The sequence below is a fragment of the Rhincodon typus genome, chromosome 4 (genome assembly GCF_021869965.1).
Source record: "Rhincodon typus isolate 14 chromosome 4, sRhiTyp1.1, whole genome shotgun sequence".
Classification (NCBI taxonomy): Eukaryota; Metazoa; Chordata; class Chondrichthyes; order Orectolobiformes; family Rhincodontidae; genus Rhincodon; species Rhincodon typus.
The window spans coordinates 2,945,107-2,961,784 of NC_063335.1; the positions used below are offsets into that span (position 1 = coordinate 2,945,107).

The window sequence follows — 16,678 nt, forward strand, 5'->3', positions numbered from 1 at the left end:
GTAGCCCCTTCTTCAGGTCACCTTACCTGATGTGGGACTAAGCTCTCAAAGTTTGAGATTTCAAATAAACCTGTTGGACTATAACCTGGGGTCATCCATATTCAGACCTTGTTCACCTCAGTCCAACACCAGTACATCAACATGATTGCTGATGTAATTCAACTTCTTGTCTCCTTTTGATGTTGTTTAAATTCTAGATAACATGTGCTTATGTTGTAAAAATGTGATTATCCTAAAACATGCAGCACAACAATAGACCTTCTTAGTCTCTCCCTAAAGATATTAAGAGATTGCTGGTCAGCATTATGCTGCTGTTTGTAGAATCATAGATTGTAATAATGCAAAAGGAGGCTATTTATTCAATCACATCTGCATTTGCAATTCAGAGGATCTTGCTGTGCAGCAACTGAATGCTGCAGGAAAACAAGGACCACACTTCATTTTGAAATGCCTGAAATTGTGCAATATACTGTACAAATGCAAGTTCTCCTTTTTAAATAAATAGGCCTAGATCTTCTAGTCAGTGATACCAGTCAATAAGCTTTGGAATGAAGTGTTAGAATCAGTTCTCTTGAAAAGTCACAAAGAAAAATTGCTGCAAAAACTGATCAATTTTCAGTGCATCACAAGCTGACATCTCGTTACCAAAAAGACAGACGAGCCAACATCTCATTACATTGAGAATTAGAATTTTGGGTGTTGTGGTGGGACTGAATTTTTCCTCAGGAAAAATAGTGGAAAACAGTTTCCCCCCAGAGGTGGACCAGAGGGTCAGCCAACACAAAGGTGTGTTATAATTGTGTGGAAAGGAAGGGTTGTCTCCCATGTTTTTAACGCCTGCTCCCTAAAATCAACAGAAAACATTTTTATTTCTCTTTTTAAACACAGCTATCACACAAGTCTCAGTTAACCAGATCAAGTGAACAAGAGCCAATTCCAGTGGTTTGAGTAAAGAGAATTCAGTTTTAATTCCTATTAAACCCAAGAAAAACAAGAAATGCAACATAAGACACATGCACAAAATAAACTTAGAGATAGCAGTGAGTAGGGTGGGAGCAAGAGGATGTCTATTCAGGCAGAAAGATAGAACTTCTAGCTCAGTGACTCTCTTACAACTGCAAGAAGGAGAAAACTCCAGAATCCCAACAGCTTAGCTGCTGTCCTGTTTCCTCAGGAGTAGTGAAGCTTGCAGATAACATGATTTGCTCGGTGAATGGTCGTTCTTCCAAGTTCATGACAACTCAGTTACCAAAGCAGACCATGTTCAAATGCAAAAAGACCTGGATGATATCCAGGCTTGAGCTGAAGAATGGAAAGTAACATTCACACCACATCAAATGTCAGGCAGTGACTATCCAAACACCATCCCTTGGCATTCAATGGTGTTACCATCACCAAATACCTCACTATCACTATCCTGGAGGTTACCATTGACCAGAAAACGCAACTGGACTGTTCTTGTAAATGGTGGCTACAAGAGCAGGTTAGAGGCTAGGAACACTGCAGTGAGGAACTCATCTCCGGACTCTGCAAAGCATGCCAATAAGGCACAAGTCAGATGTGTAATGGAATACTCCCTACTTGTGCAGCTCCAACACTCGAAGCTTGACACTATCCAGAACAAAATAGTCCACTTGATTGACACCACATCCTCAAGTATTCACTCTCTCCACCATTGACATTCCGTATACATTGCTGTTACCATCTACAAGACATATTGCAGAAGTTCACCAAGGGTCCTTAGACAGCACCTTCAAAACCCATGACCATTTCCATCGTGATGCAAATATACAGGAACTCCACCTGCAAATTCCCCGCCAAGCCATTCACCATCCTGAGCTGGAAATATATCACCATTCTGACCTGGTAATACATCACCATTCCTTCATTGTCATTGGGTCAAAATCCTGGAATTCCCTCCCTAAGGGCATTGTGGATCAACCTATAGCATTTGGACTGCAGTAGTTCAAGAAAACAACTCACCATCACCTTCTCAAGGAGCTGAAAAGGTGGGCCCAAATTGAAGTGATATTTGTGATTTGCTTTATGAGAACCCTGTGGTAGGGAAAGAGAGCAGATGGAAAGGAAAAGCCTGGACACTATGCTACCCTTAAGGTGATGCTGGAGATGGCAAGACATTGACAATTTTGACTGCCAACTAAGAACATGGCCAACCTAATGGTGAGTTACTTGCAGCAACAGTGTACAGGTATAGGGATTTCACTGGTATGTACAAAGTGTACGCCATGCTCTGTAGCATTGACATTGTAAAGATGTGGGGTGTAGATACCAGTCACATGCCAAAGTGACAAAAAGCTGAAGCACTCACCAATGAGGGTGCCAAAAATCTGTTGATTCTATCATTGGCGTCCTCAGTAATTCTGATTGAAGGACCTTCTGCACATCAAGTTCCTGTGATGAAAGTTGTCAATGCATTTGCACCTGTACAGAAACCTCTGGAGGTTTTTCCAATGACAGCTCTGTGCTGTAGACAAGTCAGCTTGCAGAGATGACACATGCAAATTTCTGTCACCTCATAAGGCTAAGAAATAGGAACGGTGGCTGTTTAGGCTCGATTCTCTCCTCTTTTCAATAGGATCATGATCTGATACTTCATGCCTGCTTTCCTGCCCTTTTCCCACAACCCTTAATTTCCCCACTGATCAATAATCTATGTATCTCAGCCCTAAATATAAACAAGAACACTGCACCCCATAGCTCTCTAGCAAGGTAGCTCCAAAGTAACAATATGTTCAGAAGAAATTCTTCTTAATCGAAATCTTAATTTGGTGCCCCTAGTCTAACACTAAGCCTGCTGCTCTTGGATTCTCCCATGAGGGAAACATCCTCGCAGCACTTACCCTATCAATCCCCTTAAGGGGAGCTGTGTTGTGTGCATTAAGAATAAAATGATTCAAAGTTGTGCTTGATGGATGTGTTCTCACAAATCAAAGCGAGTAACACAGCATACAGTTCTACTAGATCAGCAGTGTTCAGATGAAATGTGCCTGGACCAGATGTATCATAGCATTCGTGCCATCCTGATTACTTTGACTCACGAGCCTCCCAATTCACTGCACAGTTTCAGCACAATTCTTTGCATGTTCCTCCTCAGAAAGGAAATGTGTCAGTCTATAGAGCTTCAACCTCAAGTACACAGGCCTATAGATGGGGTAGGTTACAAGTCCAGTATGGTTGATCACATCCTATGCATAGGATTCTTGCAGGCATGCATGACATGCTGTCAAGTAATGAAGGCTCCTTGGCAGCATTATAGGAAGCTGTAATGATATTATGGCTTTGGGAGGTATATTTTGTCCTGTGATAAAAAGGTGTAGAGCTAGATGAACACAGCAGGCTAAGCAGCAGAGGAGCAGGAAAGCTGATGTTTCAGGCCTAGATCCTTCCTACTATCTCTGAAAGATATTTTGTCCTGTGTTTCTTTTCCCCTCAAAAAAAAAAGGGTTTTGAGCCATAGGTGGAGCTTAGCTCATCAGCTCAGAAGAGACATCTCAGCACCTATGGCTCAAAATCTCAAAAATAAAAAACAGGGCAAAACACACCTCCCAAATCTATAGTATTGTCACAAAGCCCATTGACCTAAATCAATAGTGGTTCTTGTAAATGCATGGTTTTAGTTATAATGCATTACTGCCTCCATCTTGTGGGTCACGTAAAGTTACAAGCAGCCATCTCTTTATTCCTTCTCCTACAAAGACATTGACAGCACATCAATGGTATCACCCTACAGATGAAGCTGTGCTTGCTGCCAGGATATTTGTTGCATTATATACCAGTTTAATTCTTAATTTTCCAGTTCTGGCAAATGTGATCTGCAAGATGCTCTGCTGAGCTCAAGCCAGCCATCAAAGTTCATTCCCAATCTTGGCAACAAAGCCAAAGATCTTCAAGTCTATAGTGATTTTAATGATTATGGACAATGCACAACAGCCAAGTCTGAGCCCTCTCAAAAGGACACTTACCTTGATACCATTTATCTTAATTCCTATGGTAACAAATGTATGATGTTATGCAGCAGCTGCCTCTTCAGCAGTTTGATGCTGAATGTGTGGTCTTTGTTGCTCCTCTTTTACCCAGGATCCTCATACCCCATCTCAAGTCATCCCCAACTGGAATTCCATCATAGAATCCCTAGTGGAAACAAGCCCTTCAGCCCAACAAGTCCACACTGACCCTGAGCATCCCAGCCCGACCCATCCTCCCGCAACACTATGGCAATTTGGCATGGCCAATCCACCTAACTTGCACATCTTTAAATACCTTAACCTCTTCTCTAGCTTTTGCCTTGTTTGCCGTCAGCTGTATTTGATGTTTACTGGATCACTTATGGTCCCACAATCTTCAAACTGGCTGAGATCTGAGAAACTTGTTCCAGTATCTCTGCTCAAATGGAATTGTCAGTGGGTAAATGCCCTTCTCATCTGAGCAAACTTATGGCACAGTCAGGACTAGCTCATTATTTTGATGTCTCATTCTACCAAACTTGTTCCAGATCCAGCACAGTTCTTAAAGTTTTTCTTCAAAAGGTTACATATTGGCCCTTAGCAGTTGACAAGCTACTAACATTTTAATTTCTTACATCAGATATCTTACTAGGTTCCACTTGCAGCCCTCATCCCAAATCACTCACCAATATTACAGCATTGGGAAATTACATGCCCTCCCCTATTTGCACCATTGCTTGTGTAGCAATTTCCCCTCATTTGGATACCATTCAAATTGTGGTTAGAATTGAAACTGATGTTTGCCAATTCTCCCTTCATGTCTAGCAGCCTAATCCCACTTTGCACCTCAAACCATAATGCTGCAGAAGTCACTTGATTACAGTATTCAAGCATATATGTCAAATACAATTTGTTTGACCCCCCCCATCCTTTCAGATAATAAGTTTGAGATTCCCACAAACCTGGGTTGAAAACATTCTCCATTTCCATCCAATTCTACCAATTACTATAAAAAGCCAATGCTATGCTGCCCCCTGCCCCCACCCAACCCACAATTCTATTCTTACAATTCTAGCATAAGCTTCCTGCTCTGATCTGTTTACCATGATTAATGAAAAGGCAATTGGCCTACCAACATCACATGAATCTCATGAACGAGCAGAGGTCCCACATACCTTCAAGGGTCTACAGACATTCACTTTGAGGCTGCTCTGTTCCTTCACAGTGCTCAGTATGCTATCATTCAAAGTCTTTTGCTTTATCCTCTTACTAATGTAATTCATTTTGCACTGCTCACTTGACAGCAATCTTCCTGCTAAGTATGCTAAATACCATGAAGTTCTTGTTCTATAAAACGTATGCCACTTTCCATTGTATCCATTGACTTATGGTTTTTCCAAGGCCTTGCTGCAAACAAAAAAACGACCTTTTTTAAAATTTGTACATATCCTATTCCTTTCACCCAGTGTCCTTACACTACATACCATTTTTCAGACTTTTGGAACCTAATTTGGACAGGCATAAATGGATAATTCATTTAATTAATTTGGATTCAATACACACTCTGCATTTAGCACCCAGGTCGAAGGGCAAGAGGTGCACTATTTGGTCAAAATTTAAATTTCCTGAGAAGGGAATCAAGAACAAACCATGGTCATAATTTTTAGCTGAAGATGCAAGAGCATAGGCATGAAGTTTAAGAAAACATTAAGGTCTACTTGTAAAGACCTTGTTAACTGGTGTGTCGAAACCAGATCAAGAGAAAAGAAATGATTCTACAACTTCCAAACCAAATATGCTCACTACTGAAGCATCTTTATCCACATTTTAACTTTAAGATAGCAACTTCCGTACACAGTACTGCAACCTAGCCAAAAAAAGGGGTATGCAATGGAATAAAAATAAGTTTAACCTACCTTTAATACAGAGGACAACCAGCAACACCAAGCTCAGCCAGCAAGCAAACAGCAGAGAAGGATTACCAGTGTCTGTTGTCAAATTATAAATTTAGGAGTCCCAGTACTTGATCAAAAAGGAACTTGCCCAACCCATACCTAAATGACTTAAGTATAATTGCATCACAATTACTATAAACATGTAAAAAGATTTTTATATTTGCACTTTATCCAAACAGATGCTTCAAAGCATTTCATAGCTAAAGTAGTAGGTTGGTCAGACTGTTTTCTGGGATGTCAGGATTGATGCCAGGAGAGAAACTGGATCAATTGACTATATTCTGAATATGGAGTTTGGCAGAATAAGGGGACTTCAAGCCTACAGAATTATCATAGGATAAGCACAGGAAGGATGTTCCCATTGACCAGGAGTCCTGAATCAGGGGTTAAAATCTAAGGAAACAAGGTAAGCCATTTAGGACTGAGATGAGGAGCAACATCTTCAGAGTGATGAGCCTGTGGAATTTTCTGCTACAGAAAGCAGTGGAGGCCAAAAGTTGGTTTTCACAAATGAGTTAAACACAGTTTAGGGTTGAAGAAGTCAAAGAAAGCAATGATCTTCCATGATGATATTGAATGGTAGATCAGGCTCAAAAGGGGCAGATGGGCTGCTCCTGCTCCTATTTTCCACTCCTCTCCAGTAGTGAAATACAGAACCAGTTTGCACACAGGAAGCTCCAAAGTGTGATTAGAACTAATGTTTTCATAATGCTGAGAGATAAATAGTGGCAAGGACAGGGAAATACCCCTGCTCTTTGAATGTGGTGCCATGTGATTTTTCTTTAAAAACATCCATCCAAGGCAACTAATGAAGTCTGTTTAATATCTCAGAGTTTAAAATATGTCCTCAGTACTGCACTGAGTGGCAGCCTTGATTTTTGTGCTCAATCTTGAAATGTCTCTTCGTTAAGAGTCGAGAGATTCAAAAAGGTGGGAGCGCTATCAATTCAACAATGACTGGCATGCTATAGCCAAGGATGTGCAGAGACCATAAGAGGAGACAAATCATTTCATAACAACTTTATCAGTCAATCCGTGTTGAAGTTAAAACAGTGTGGGTGACATGGCTGATTCAATCCAGGCTCTGCAGAAGACTTATTAACCTTTTGAAAGATATTAAATTGGGTAAGGATACACCATAATAAACAGAAGCTTCCCACGCAAAAAATAAATCCTGAAATCCTAGACCACTTTAAGCTGACACTGAAACAGAAAATACAAGTTTGAAAAAATGTTGAATGCATAGCAGAGGCTGAATCAGGTTCAATGATATGGTTGTACGTCATGATTCTTCAATTAGTTACGTTGTTACAGTTATCAGCAAACAGTAACTGGGAGATTTTTACCCACCACTGACATTCTCAACACAAATCAAAGAATGTGTTACTAAGAAACAAATAACCAAAGAACCCACTGGTGATTAAACTGAATCAGTCATGTAACTCAATGCAACTATAAAGAGTGCTAGAAATAAAATGGTTGCATCATTAGTGGACAAAAACACATTTCATAACATTCAACTGGTACTTCAATTATCTTAGCTTTCACTAATTAGTTTGTTGAAAACAAAATGTTACACATTTTCAACATCTACACAAGCTCACTGCTATTGAAAGTGATTTTAAACTTGCAATTCTTTGAAACCTGAAATTTTCTCATTGATTCAATTGATTCACCAGGACAGGATGCCATTCAATGCCATTTGCACCCATTTATTCTCTTCAACCAGTGTTTAAAATTACTCCACATTGTGTAGGCACGCAAGCGATTTGAATACAACTCAAATGATTCAATCTTCTTTCTTGAACTGGGTGCAAAGATGAGTTTAGCATTTTTTTCTAGTCCTCCTCCTCAATGAGTTTCCTGGAATAAAAGGGGGAAAAGTATGATTTTCCAGTTGGTCTAATATTAGAGTTCAATATTTGCATGAAGGATCAGCTTCTTTTTAAAATTAAAAACAAACTTAGTTTAAACTATTTGGGAATACAAAATGTTGCCCACTGAGAATACAAATTTGATTCTATTTAATTCCAGTTCCCAAAAATGTGTCTTTCAGACTCCAGTACAATTATTGTAGAGCCCTGCTTAACAATCAAGTTATATGAAATGACCAGTCTACTTGGTTAGTGTTAGAGCACAGATTTTTTGAAAAGCAAAGATAAATCACAAATTGATCACCTCGAAATCCGTGCAAACAGGATGAATCCCAAGTCTCCATTTCATTAAACTCACGTGTGCCTTTCTTAAGGGGGACTGGTTTGCAGAGGGCTTTAAAGTTTTGTTGCAGTGTCTCTATAAAGAAGAGAATTTTTAATTTTAGGAGCAACAAATTTCACATTAGTAGATTGAGTGGATTAAAAATGTAAATGTCCCTCAGAGGAGAATGGATCTTCATGCGTGTCAAGCATATGGTCAGTGATCACATATTAGATTTTTTAAATGCAGATCACAGCCATTCATGCTTTCCAAAAATCTCAACTCAGTTAACTGAAATGGACAAATTTGGCTTGGAAAAGGTACAACCAACATTCACAAGAATGACTTTGGCGAAGACGAGAAAAGATAGAGTATAATGATAAAGTACAATAACACTCCAGAGTCAAGAATTAAAATTGATCTAATTGAAACAGAAGACTGAGGTTCAACAGATTTCCCTGACTGGAAAGTCACATTAGTTACATATTACTGGAGGTTTGAATGGGAACTTTGGACGTCTTTGTCAAGTCTCCAGTATAGTTTATTCGAGAAACTGAGACTTCATTTAAAAGTACTGAAATAATGAGGATGCAAGACAAGACAAAGTAGTACAACAAGGAGAAAGACTGCTTCTCCTTTCCAGGCACAGTATAGGGTTCTTCCTCTATATTTTCAGATAGAACATAGGGCCTGTACAGCACAGTACAGGCCCTTTGGCCCACGATGTTGTGCCGAACTTTTACCCTAATCCTAAGGTCTATCTAACCTCCACCCCTACTTTATACTATTATCCATATGCCTATCTAATAGCCGCTTAAATGCCCCTAATGAGGCCGACTCCACTACCCTCTCCGGCAATGCATTCCACGCCCCTACCACTCTGAGTAAAGAACTTAGCTCGGACGTCTCCCCTGTATCTACCTCCACTCACTTTAAAACTATGCTACCTCCACCCTAGGAAAAAGTCTCTGGCTGTCCACTCTCTCTATACCTCTGATCATTTTGTACACCTCTATCAAGTCACTGCTCATCCTTCATCGTTCTAAAAGAGAAAAGCCCTAGCTCTCTCTCAACCTTTCCTCGTAAGACCTTCCCTCCATTCCAACATCCTGGTAAGTCTCCTCTGCACCTTTTCCAACACTTCCACATCTTTCCTGTAATGAGGTGACCAGAACTGGACACAATACTCCAGATGTGGCCAAACCAGGCTTTTGTATAACTGGAGCATAACTTCACGGCTCTTGAACTCAATCCCTCTATTAATGAAAGCTAACACACCATACGCCTTCTTAACAACTCTATCCACCTGGGTGGCAGCTTTTGGGAAACTGTGGATGTGAACCCCAAGAATCTTTCCATTAACCCTGTACTCTGCTTTCAAGTTTGTCCTTTCAAAATGAATCACCTCACTTTTCAGGGTTAAACTCCATCCGCCGCTTCTCAGCCCAGCTCTGCATCCTATCAATCAGTGTCCCTTTGTAACCTAGAACAGCCCTCCACACTGTCCACAACGTGACCCACCTTTGTATCGCCTTCGTATACATGCACCACTTCCTCTGAAATAAAGGCCAACAGTCCATTTGTGTTCCCTGTTACCTGCTGCATTTGAATGCTAGCTTTTTGTGATTCATACACATGGACTTCTAAGGGGGAATTCACAAAAAAAAAAGACTCAGACATCACCTTCTAAACCAATGACCACGCCCTTCTAGAAACACAAGGATAAAGATATATGGCCATTTGGACTTCCAGCATGCTCTCACTCAATTTAAGCCATCCTAAAACTAGCAATTGTATGATAAAACTGCGCAAGATAATGTAAAGTTATGGTGATCTACATTTAGGACCAGGCCAGGAGAGCTCATATTGCACAGTTGTAAAGTCCTATCTCTGGGCTGGGGGATCCAGGCTCAAATTTCACTGACTCCACAATGTCTGAACAGGTTGATGTTTAAAAAGAAAAAACAAGTCTGGCTCAAGGTAGCGGCTTATTAGTGCCGAACTCATTAGTGCCAGTCTTCTCCAAAATATGTTTTACATTTTCAATGATGTATTTCAGAAGTGCTATTTTATAGCAAATGTGAAGTTTAGCTCAGTGCAATACACCACAGGTGGTCTGAAAAGCTGTGGAATTAACTATTTATTGTACAGTTAGTCTTCAAGTCTACAATGCATTCTAAATATCCACTTTCTTACTACCAATATTCCTAAATTTTCATTATGTAACATTTCAGGTAGACTTGACATGTACAGTTCAAATCACAACTTTTCCTGAATAATGAACTTTAGAACTGATCAAGGCCTAATGAATTTTTCAGATCACAAATTGACTATATATTTTATGTATATTAGAATATGAGCAGGCACTTACCATGTTCTGCATCACCTTGTGATGAAGTGGCTGACTTGGGTTTTGCACCAACTTTATTCCAGTATTCATCCACAGACTCCTCACTTCCATTTTGCACTGAAAGACAATGATTTTTTGGGTCCAGTTCAGAAGCTAATGCAATTAAAGTGGCCAATATTCTAAGCTTTATGCATGTCATATTATTTGGCAACTAGTTGAAAGTAGAATTTATGTACATTCAAAACCATGTCCAATTATAGTAATTCACAATTTTTACATAACTACTCAAAATCCATTGCTTTGCTATAATTAAACAGTTTCAATTGACACTACAGTCCAATCATAAGTATTGGCAAACTTAGATCAATATTTTCATTATAATGACCAGATAAATTTGATCTTGTTCACTTGATCAAGGCTGGTTTTAGGACACTCAGTAGTAGTATACTGAAATGATTCTATGATGTAGTTTACAAAATGGAGAGTCATTTTAGAAAATAATGATCTGAGATTTAGCCATAAATTCAATGAGAAACCAAAATATCATACAGATAGGTTAGAGGGTAGGTCAGTAATCAAAATATACAAAAGTAATTTGATTTTTTCCTCCCTTGTTGCCAGTGATAGATTTCATAAAAGAAATAATTGGAAAAATAATTTTTGAATCCCGAAGTTCAATGTTATGGCTGTAAATCAGGCAGGACATTGAAGACTGAACACAAGAGGTTGGAGTGATGGCTGAAAGTTTCCACAAGATTCCCAATAAATCTCAATATGCAGGGGTTTGTTGATTTGGACAAACATCACTGCTGGGTCATTCAAGGCTATTGATGAGGTATGCCCTGAAAGTGGCTCACAGAATGAGAAGAGATGATGGAGGCTTGGGTGAGGAATTTAGGTAGTGTGATAGATCAAGTCCTGAGGTCACATGTATTCACAAGTGTTATCACCGTCTTGAGCAAGGTAGCAAGTTGGACCTAAGGAATTTGGAAAAGAAAAAAATTCATGTAGGACTAATGATATTGGGAGGGAACAGTAAAAAGTATCAGAAAGAATCAGGCATTATATCTAGCAATATTTTTATAATGTAGTTAGATGTCGGGAAAAGTGACAAAATTACAGGGCCACAGTGAAAGATATCTATAATACTGTCAATGAGCAATCCACAGATTGAAGCAAAGAAGGAGGGAATTAATGTCAAAGAAAAGTAGTGACAATAAATGTAGTCAAATCTATGAAGTGAGAAAACCATTTAATCATGGAATATTTAAATTAATGTTAAATTCCAGTGTACCGCACTTTAAGAAGGATATGAAGATTTTAGAGAGTTTAATGACATGCCATAAGATGATACCAAAAATAAAAAGGGTAAGGTTTTGGAGTACCTCAATAGAAAGGGTAATAAAGAGAGGGGAGCCACTGGTCAGCCATGCTTGTTGACCAACGCGACATGTATTAGACTCTTACCGCTCATAGCCTTTCGTGTACTTTTCCGCCTCTTTTCCTCTTTCCTTTTTCGCTCTGGTTTTGCGGTTTGCCCCAAGTTCTGGCGCTCGTTGTGTTCGTTCCCCGTCTTTATTTGCTCTCTCGGATTAATGGGATATTTAGACGCGTCCAACGCCTTTTTCTTTCCCCGCGGTTTTTCTGGTTGCGATCGGCTGGATAGCGGAGTTGTTGAGACTTTGGATGGTCTCCGAACGATCTTCCTCCGAGAGAAACCACCTAGCTTGACGTTTTCGGCTCTGGATTCGTTGTCCTGATCCTCCGAAGCCTGCTCGGAATCGGAGGAATAGCGGGTTTTCTTGTTTTTGTTGGAGCTACTGGATTCTCGGGAGACCCTACGGTATTTTCGCCGCCCGCCAGTCACTGAACTGCCTCCTATTGACTGATCTTGGCTGAAATGGTCCCTCTCAGAAAGGGCATCGCTGCCCAGGTCCCGATTAGCCGAGTGAGTTCCACAGCCCGCATTGTCGCCTTTCGCTTTCATAAGTGTCTCTTTTTGGCAGGCACTGCAAAATCTCTTCTCTTTCTCAGGGGCAAGCGGGGTCTCCAGAGTCTTGCTTCCACTTCGAGCCTCAGAGGCGGAAAGCATCTGTCGGACAGGCGGAGGGCGCGGATTGCACATCAGGTGAGTGTAGGATACTTTGTTTCTTACAGGCATGGCATCAAAGAAGTCAAATGATGATTCTTCATCTTTGGAAGACATTTCTTCAAAAGAGCCCTGGAACACTCCTGGTCGGTGGCTGGGGATTGGAGGAAGACTAGCTTTCCTGCGGTAACTTCGCGCTTGATCCTGTAACCAAGCCAACACACTCGCAGAAGGTACATATTCTTCAACAGACTCCAGAGATCCATCACTCTTTGAGCCTTCACCCATTTTCTCATCATTCGGTGATCCAGGCGAAATCAGCTGCTCGCTGTTCTTTGTTTCATCCTTTTCCCCGGTTCCATTTTTATCTAAAACTCCACGTGGGCTCCTTTGGTGTGAGGGCTTCTCAGGAACATCATGTTGATACGTGTTCGTTGAACACTTGTGGCTTCCATCGGTTATACATGGCGTGGGTTCCAGTTTGTCCAGCGTGGCTACACAATGGGGAACCTCATCTCCCACGGCTTGAGACTCGGGGCCATTTCGGGGAGACTTGCTGGAATCCAACATTATCTCTCCACTGGTCGCAATTGAGTACTCCTTGCGAACCTCCTTTTTCTGAATCGTCTTGTCTGGGTCGAATGAGCCATAAAAGGGAACTCCGCCCTCACATGCGCTTACAGACCACATTTCACATTGGATACCGTCCTCTCCCTTGTTGGGGGTAGGATTATATATCGGAACCGTGGCTTCAAACGACCGCCACACATTAATAGAAGGTGCTCCTTCACTGCATTGTATCCTGATCTTCTCCTTTTGAAATGCAAATCCACCTGGCTTAGTGTTTTTAGGTGCCAAAGCAGCGCTCACTTCTTCTGTTTCATTTAGTTCACCTCGAATTCCCTTGTGAGAAACTCTTTCTTGGGCGGGTACAGGTGTACTGTCCGAATTAGTTTCGATACCCGAAGACTTTTGAACTCGTGCCTCGGGTGCTGGACTGTTTGACGCCAATGTTTCAGCAATCATAGCTGTCCTCTTTGTTTGCTCGAGATTGGTCTCGCTGTCCGTCTGTACTTCTGTATTCGTCACATTTTTCCGAAAGGGGTAGTGTCTGAATCGTGTGGAATGATAAAATGTTGGGCGAGCGACCAGAGAAGAATTAAGAAAAGGTCTTCTATAGTTCGTATGAGTTATTGGTGATTGTGGACCAAAACCTCTCGGATATGGCATAGGACACACTGGGTAATACAAACCACCACCAATGTCTAATGAGAGAGAGAGAGAGAGAGAGAGACACAGACAGACACACAGTTATTACTACGGTACATATAATCCAGCCTCTGAATCGAAGTTGAATACCTTTTTTGATTAAAAAGTCAGATTACGAACTAAATATCAAACAGTACACCTCAAACGGATGTCGTGGTATCTTGAAATAAACAACCTCAACCAACTGACAAGTGAACGCTAGACTAACTTTAGAAAGTTCCGAATAAAGCACATGCCCCCTTCCCCCCAATAATTATACAACGGGGTTTCCGGAGATTCCTTCCTGCATCATGGCACCAACATTTTGCCCTCATCATGTTGAGCAACTACCCTTGAAAGCTCCGTCAGACTTTAACTAGAATGCCAGATTTTCAAGAGGGGCACAAGACACGTTAGTTATACAAGGTACTCAGCAGAAACCTTGGAGCTGATGTTCATAACATTAAAACTCGATAGGGATGTCAGATTGGAGGCTTTGATATCCATTACAAGCGCTACAGTGGATAGTTTCACGGTCGCCGCGCTACAGTAAATAAAAACTGAAAGAACTGCGGATGCTGTAAATCAAAAGCAAAGTTGCTGGAGAAGCTGATTTTTTTTTCCTTCACAGATGCTGCTAGAGCTGCTGAGCTTCTCCAGCAACTTTGTTTTTGTTGGCGCCCTACAGTGTCCGGCAGACTTAGAAGTGGCCCTTTATTGTTGAGGAAAAGTAGGCAGGTGTCGAAATCCAAAAAATTCCAAAACTGAACTATCCCTTCCCGAAAAGCAACTGCTCACACGGAGTATTCAATGCACACTACCAACATAACGGCCGATTATTCGAGCTGCCGTACAGACTATGAAGGCCTGTAACACATTTATCCAGATTCCGCGAAAGCAATGAAGTGGTTCCCCAGAGGATCCTTTCACTTCCTCTCCCCACCTCCTAACCCGCCTCGGGTAAACCATACACAAAAACCGAAAGAATTGCGGATGCTGTAAATCAGGAACAAAGAAGTTGCTAGAAAAGCTCAGCAAGTTTGGCAGCATCTGTGAAGGAAAGACCATAGATCGGACTTCTCGAAGATCACTGAATTAGGACACCTAGCCAGCCGGATCATGCATTAACCGAAGTTATCAACGATACCCATTATCAAAGTCGACATTTCGGGTCAACTTTCCTGCTCCTCCAATGCTATCCGACCTGCTGTGTTTCTCCAGCTCCACATTTTATCAGCTCTGACTTCCAGCATCCGTAGCCCTGACTGTACACATCACCAAAGTTTACTTTCAATGGGAACGCCCTGTTTAAAATTGCCAAACCTAAAGACATGAACCACGCAGCCAGTGAATAAGCAAAACCAGATGCTCCTTAGGCGTAACCATTGACCTCAGTGATGTTACAATTGTGTTGCCGCTTACCTACTGTCGGGTAGAAGTACGGATGGAAGGCTGGAGGGTGCATGAAGTGGGACACAGGAGGTGTAAACATGTGTGGAGTCGGCATTGGTTGGAAAAAGAAAGGCCTGTTGTGGTTAGGTGCGTGACCATCTTCTGCTCTGTGGCCGGTTGGTGAAGAGTTCATCACGATTGGCAACAAGCAAAGAATTAAAATAAAAATGCAACTGGCTATTACTGGTGGCAAATTCATCAGAGCTCCAACTGCAAAACAAAGACGATTTACAAAGCTCGCAAAACTGCTCTACAAACACGTTACATTTCTATTTAACAAATCCATTCCTTTTCGGAAAGCCAACGCATTTTTTTGTTGTTTACATAACTTTTCACCTGAGAAATTTTCGCATAAAGGTTACCTACCCAAACTACAAGATCCCTCTTTAACCCAATAGTCGGAGAAAAGAAACAGTAACTTTGAAAATTTCCATGGCCGACTCTTTACATTTACGCTACTGCTACACCCTTAGTGAATCACCTGTCTTCTCTCCCATCACCCCCACCCCCTACCATCCATTTATCAATTAGGGACTAACACGTAGCCAGTCAGGATAAGCCGCTAATTTCACTTCTACAGCAGCAACCTGTAATACTCCGCGCTCTGCTTATTGGTCTTCGCGTTGTAACCGTTAATGTTGTAATTCGTTTTGGCTCGAGTTTCCCTCAAGCGAGAAAATTATAGTTATATTAAAATTAAGTTATATTAAAATAATACTAATTTAAAATTAATAGTTTCCTACAATTTTAATTCCTTGTGATTAATGATAATAAACTATATGATTAAATACAAATAAGGTTAATTAGACGTTCACTGTGATCTTTCCATCACCTAAGCCCCTTGTTTGTCCCTGGTTTGCCTCTTACTTATATCCTCAGCTCAAACACGTTGAGTTGCTCGAGTTTAGATTTCGCACGTCGGTTTTCTGGAGCAAAAACCCACCTTTATTTTGGAAAGGCCAAATCTGGGCCCGGAGTTGTATTTGTGATGTTGCAATCGTGAACGTGCATTCCAAATGCTGATGATAATTCAACGAAAACATGTTCTTTAGAACATCAAATATACCTTACGTCAATGTAAGCGAAAGCTAACTAACATAATGTACCGTACTTTAGTTAATAACATATCCTGTGTATTTTAGAATTTCACTAAGTGTAATGAATTTGAATTATGTAATGTTTCAGTTGAACATCAGAATTTCAAAGCTCTTGTGGCAAACTAAATTGAGGAGCAAGAGACTAGCAGTTCATACCAGTCAAGAAATTGCCGTTGTTCTGATCTTAAGGGGTTAACCGAGTGAAAAGTGAGTTCCAAGATTGGAAACAAAACTTGTGAAGTTTGTCGCCAAAACCACCACTAGGTGGAGCGTCAGACACGCATGCGGAATTTATATGTGCGAATAGAATGTTTAGATTGAAAATT

General features: G+C 40.8%; 1 protein-coding gene across 2 annotated transcripts; it reads right to left on the reverse strand.

Moving 5' to 3' along the window:
- Positions 1 to 6,925: 6,925 nt before the first annotated feature.
- On the reverse strand, positions 6,926 to 15,811 carry LOC125483037. Of its 2 annotated transcripts, none has more exons than XM_048596418.1 (6): positions 15,622 to 15,811; positions 15,226 to 15,362; positions 11,934 to 13,820; positions 10,488 to 10,583; positions 8,099 to 8,212; positions 6,926 to 7,783 (listed from the first exon to the last, which is right to left on the reverse strand). In XM_048596418.1, exons 2-6 carry the CDS (start codon positions 15,308 to 15,310, stop codon positions 7,746 to 7,748), a joined length of 2,220 nt encoding a protein of 739 aa, XP_048452375.1. In that variant the 5' UTR covers positions 15,311 to 15,362; positions 15,622 to 15,811; the 3' UTR covers positions 6,926 to 7,745. The 2 variants fall into 2 exon arrangements, with proteins under 2 accessions (XP_048452375.1, XP_048452374.1); XM_048596417.1 differs by having other exon boundaries at positions 15,226 to 15,465.
- Between the last annotated feature and the right edge of the window lie 867 nt (positions 15,812 to 16,678).

What these genes read in the sequence shown, in the direction of transcription:
- LOC125483037 (XM_048596417.1), bottom strand. Translation starts at nt 15,454, where the DNA reads ATGAATTTGCCACCAGTAATAGCCAGTTGCATTTTTATTTTAATTCTT. An exon ending in GTACTTCTACCCGACAGTAG is followed by an intron (nt 13,821 to 15,225) that starts GTAAGCGGCAAC and finishes CTCTCTCATTAG; the next exon opens with ACATTGGTGGTGGTTTGTAT. An exon ending in TACACGAAAGGCTATGAGCG is followed by an intron (nt 10,584 to 11,933) that starts GTAAGAGTCTAA and finishes ATTGTCTTTCAG; the next exon opens with TGCAAAATGGAAGTGAGGAG.